General features: G+C 35.5%; 1 protein-coding gene across 6 annotated transcripts in view; it reads left to right on the forward strand.

The window, feature by feature from the left end:
• LOC143041525 (uncharacterized) overlaps window positions 1-5,000 on the forward strand; it is a 178,917-nt gene that overhangs the window by 163,951 nt on the left and 9,966 nt on the right. For 2 of the 6 annotated variants that reach the window (XM_076213500.1, XM_076213505.1), the window contains exon 14: window positions 1,029-2,876. The exons of 1 other annotated variant lie outside the window; for it this stretch is intronic. Coding sequence is in view for 1 of the 5 variants with exons in the window: in XM_076213502.1 (XP_076069617.1) it covers window positions 1,029-1,089 (61 nt within the window). In the remaining 4 variants the exon portion in view is untranslated. Of the gene's footprint in view, window positions 1-1,028; window positions 2,878-5,000 lie in introns of those variants that run through there. 3 more of the 6 variants (XM_076213501.1, XM_076213503.1, XM_076213502.1) reach the window with 3 other exon arrangements.

Below are 5,000 nucleotides of genomic sequence, written 5' to 3' on the forward strand. Positions count from 1 at the left end.
TCAAATTTAGGAAATTTTGGGAAAGAAAGGAAACAAACGTCGAAAGGAATTTTGAAGGACCTTGTGGTAATGGCGAGAAGAAAGGGCAATGATGCAGATCCAAAGGATAGAATAGCATTAATATTTTAGATCCATCTGAATACTGAAAGTTCTCTCTCCACCTAGTTCAACAAAATATGGCAAGTATACAATCGTTCAGCGTAGCCCAGATGTTTATTACTTGTTCGCATGCATGCTTTGCTTTGTTTAGTTTCATTGAGTGGACTGTTTTTATAATATAATCTTTCATAGTAGTCGGTGTATATTATTCATCATGAACAATTTCGAAGTTTTGTTTACTTTTATTGCAAGAAGGACTGTTTCAATAATATAATCCTCTATAATAATCGATGTAAATCATTCATTATGAACCGTTTCCGAGGTTTCATTCCTCTGCATTTGTAGTATTCAACAAAAGTGATTGAAGCTGGAGGATTACATATGTATTAGTTTCAATTACGGGCCAGTAACAGTGGCTCACCATATCTAAAGGAGAAAATTGATCAAAGTTTCCTTTCTTGAAAATCTTGAAAATTCTCTTCAAAGGCTACTTTTAACTCGTAATCCAGCTTTGCATTCTCCTAATACATAAGGATTTTTTTTGTTTCGCATAGTTTTACAATATATAAGACCTGAAACGTAGTGAACACATCTTTGCATCCTAAATTTTAGTGTTCGGAAACTGGGTTACCTCCGCTGTGAATCAGGGATCTAATAAGCACCTTGGGTCTGATATGCATTTTGTTATCAGAATCTCGTCTGTAGTTTTAGAAATAGTGTCTTTTCATTGTATAGAAAAATTCATCTTTTTGCAACGTAAGAACCATTCCAGAACTCGCCATCTGATTAGTCAATAGTATTTGTTGATTTATAGCCTATTCTTAATCTCCAGTAAGTCTCTTTTAAGAATATATTGAATCTGAGGATGCTTCATAATTAACGCATTTCACTCAATTGCCACATGATTCAGTTTCATTGTTTTTCCACAGAGACCTCCCGGGTGGACAATGCAATGAACAGCCAGATCATCAAGGTGCACGTGATTCTTGATGAGTGTCTCAACATCTTTTTCTCTTCCCATCATTGCTGGTGCTCCACCTATTGTCATCCCAGCCAGCTTTTTACTCCATCATAATTGAGGAACTCTTCTGACTAACGTTTCAAATGGTCTTCTTCCTTTACATCAGTGCCGCAAAGTTGACCATTAAGACCATCCTGATCAAGGATATCTTTACAATTACTAATATGCTAACCTGCCGCAAATGAGAAAAGGGAAAGTTGAACCATGTCTTTCATGTCACTGTTTTTATCACATACCAAAGTGAAGAGAATTAATTTCTAGGTCATTCCAGTAAATTGCTCACCTACATCTCGGACAACTTTTTAAATCTAATTCACTTTCTTTGAATGAAACTAACTTGCTATTTAAAAAAGAAAAGAAAAATCTTCTGTTGAGTCATCGGTGGCTCTGTTGCTTTTTCACGCAGTCCATGCACTCATCGGTGAGCGATTTCGAATACTTTGCTGTCTTCCGTGCAACAGTGCAGCTGTCCTTGACAATATCCTTGTATTGGAGCCGTATGCATAAATGGTGATTCTAAATTCATGAACAGAGGTACGCACTTCAGATGCACATCTTCCTCACAATGAGCAGCATAGCTTCGTGTTCTAGTCGCTTACACCATGTATTCTTGGAATAGTAATTAGGCTTATGTATAACCAGAAGGGTATCTGACTTCAGCCCTTGATGTAAACAAATTGCATACACTTGTATACAATATCCTCCCAGTCATTCACTACGCATAAGTTTTATTCAAGCTAAAATCGTTGTGAAAAGAAGTCGACTTTGCACAGTGAAAAATAATCACAGTATAAGAGCAGCAAGACAGTTGGAGAGTATACATACATATACGTATATATGGTATTGGAAGGGGCCATGATATGTTGGGATGTATTACGAATTATGAATAAGAGCGCGGTAACTAAATGTCTGAAATGAAAGGAGAACTATTTTTTTTAATGTACAAAGTAAAGTCCCTGCGAAGGGCGAATGAAGAGTATATATAGGGATATTTCATAGAATCTGACTGAATCACATTAGAAATAGGTATTACAAGTATAATCTTATAGTCATTCTCACATCCTGAATTTACAGTACTTATAGGTATGCATACATATGTATATATAATTCTCAGCGCCCTACTTTTTCCTTTGGGTAGAAAGTAAATTTTTATTATTTATACGACTGTACGAGTAAAGACAGTAGCCACAGTATCTAGGAGAAAGGGGAAAATGTAAGCAACCCCCTCGCTTGATCATTGTGGAAGGAAGAGGTGGATGGAGTGAACTTGAGGGGAAGGCAAAGATTGAGATGGATGGATGGGTAAAGGGAGCCTTGAGTATAAAGAGAATGTCTTTTGTGCAGGAATTGAGATTGCAAGAGATAGGTGTGAGTGAGGTGTGATTGTGAATAGATGAAAAACTGACGTAGCCCGAGGGGACTTCTTGTCCTCTCTGTAATTTCTTAAGTGGATGAGGGGAAAAGGGGGTCGCCATTTAATGAAATAGTGGAGTAAACCAGTTTCAATTGTCTGTCCTTGTGGTGGAGGTGTTGTCTTGCTGCAATGCTTCTGACTCGAGCAATTGTCGAAGCCAGAGGATTATCTTTCATTCACAAAGGGATGACCCTTTACTCGCAAAGAACTATGATAGAAGGGACAACAAAACGGATATTGAATGGGCGTGGGATAGATGAAAGGTGGTAGTTAACTTGACTAGTTCACCCTATTATAGGGGTAAAGGTACTTTTGGCATATATATATATATATATATATATATATATATAATATATATATATATATATATATATATATATATATATGTACGTATGTATTTTGTATTCTAAAAAAAACTTGAACTTTTATACGACGCTCTTGTTTTTATTGATAAAAGTCATAGTATTCGTTAAATTATTTCTAGTCTCATTTTCTTCTCATAGACACCCTGCACTATGTAGAAAGCAACAGTTACAGACCAAATCTATAGATTGTAGTAAATGTCCTGGACCAGGTCCGGTGACTCAGGTCTAGCCTATAGGGCCGTGCCTTGAGCGGGAATGAAGAAAGGCGGAAACTTTGTCTCTGGGTGGCGGGTTATTCCTCTTCCTGGACAGCCACGGCACATGTATACAGACTCCTCTAATTACCACTTTGGTCCTCGTATGTTGCTGATGTTTTATAGATAAACGCGAATGAAACTAGCTGCCGTAAAAAAATACGGAACAGAACATTCACTGGTTGTACATCCGTCTCCTTGTTACTCCAAGGATATCACTTTGTGTAAGCAAATTTAACAGCTGGTTGTTATGCTTAGTTTCAGCCAGAGCTAAGCAAGCCGCATGTTCCACGCATCTGTCCTCAGACTTACAACCAACATTTCTGCACGGGTGTTGTTTTGACAAGCAAGATTCAGGACTGATAATGATTTGTCTTTTTATTTTCTGTCGTGCATTGATTTGTACAGGAATATTTAATGTCAAGGTGATGGTTTGCATGATGTTGGGATAGCCAACGATTGATTGTATACAGAACATACTGAATTCCCCCCAAAATGCAAAAGGGCCTTCAGAACTCTTTTGATAAGAATTTCGAAGTTCATTCTTCTATTTAAGTGACGTTATTATCATTCCAACTGTATTATACAAGTGATATTTACTTTAAACTGCTGTAAATTTAAAATAATTATGCCAAGAAAAATCAGAATAGTTGGAAAAAGTCAGCAAGTTACAGATTCTGTAAATATTCTCGATGGTACAGCATTTTCTGCTATGAGATATGTAGTTATGCAGCCTGTTGTACAACACATAATCTTGTATAACAAAAATAGAATTCACTACTTATTAACACTAAATTACAGTAAGTCTACTGCTATCAATACGAGCACAAACTGTCACCATTTTATTTATCAACTCAATATTATAAATTCACATTTCATAACCACCAAAATAATTGTACACGAACTATAGCTACGACTAAAGAATTTTGCACAATTGATCATTACGAAACTATTCCATAGACTTCATCATCACCAGAGTTCATCAGCACACAAACATTTCTACCACATGCCATTGCCATCATTATGTACGTGCATGTGTTATTTTTTTCATGAATGAGTCAGGAGCATCACTTACTGCAAATAACCTATTGCTTTATAGTGTATCACCATTCACAATATTTCACAATGCCATCATTGCAAAAATGGGCTATCACTTCAACCTGTGTCATTACTATGATTGGCATTTTTACATGAAAATGGTTTGTACAAAGCATTTTCTTTGTAGAGATACTTGATATGTGTCTTTATTAAGTTTGTTATGCGAGTGTGTTTAAACAAATTGTTTTTTTTTATCTTAATTTGGAACATCATTTATCTAAATATTAGTTGGATAAATTAACAATATCAATTGAAAGAAATTATAATGAAAGTCATTGTTATATTAAGTCCCAAACCGGCTGTAGCGTCAGTAGGATCGCCATATCAAACGCACTGTTTGAAAAAAATTGTAGCTATTGTTTACTAACTAAGAACAAACTATATGCAGTTTATTGGCAGATATTTTACTTTATCTCGCTGTATAGATATATAAATGTATCTAAAATACACTTAGTCTGAATATTTTTTGAGGATTTATTGTCTCCCGACTATTCCGTGGTGTGTAAGCCGATTGGAATGAAACTTTCAATCTCACTCTGAATATATGCACAAAAACATGAAGTGAAAAAAGTTTATATATGCCAAAGAAAGTGAATTTGAAGAAGAGGTAGAAGCAACTAGAAATATTGTGTTAACTCTCCTTAAAACCACAAATCTGAAGGAGTCTCATAACTGACACTCCAAAAACGTAATGGACAATTGATAAATGAAATATATATGTTCTTTATAAGAAGGAAAGAGCCAAAACT

This window comes from Oratosquilla oratoria, chromosome 31 (genome assembly GCF_046742065.1).
Source record: "Oratosquilla oratoria isolate Oo_2021 chromosome 31, ASM4674206v1, whole genome shotgun sequence".
NCBI classification, from domain to species: Eukaryota; Metazoa; Arthropoda; class Malacostraca; order Stomatopoda; family Squillidae; genus Oratosquilla; species Oratosquilla oratoria.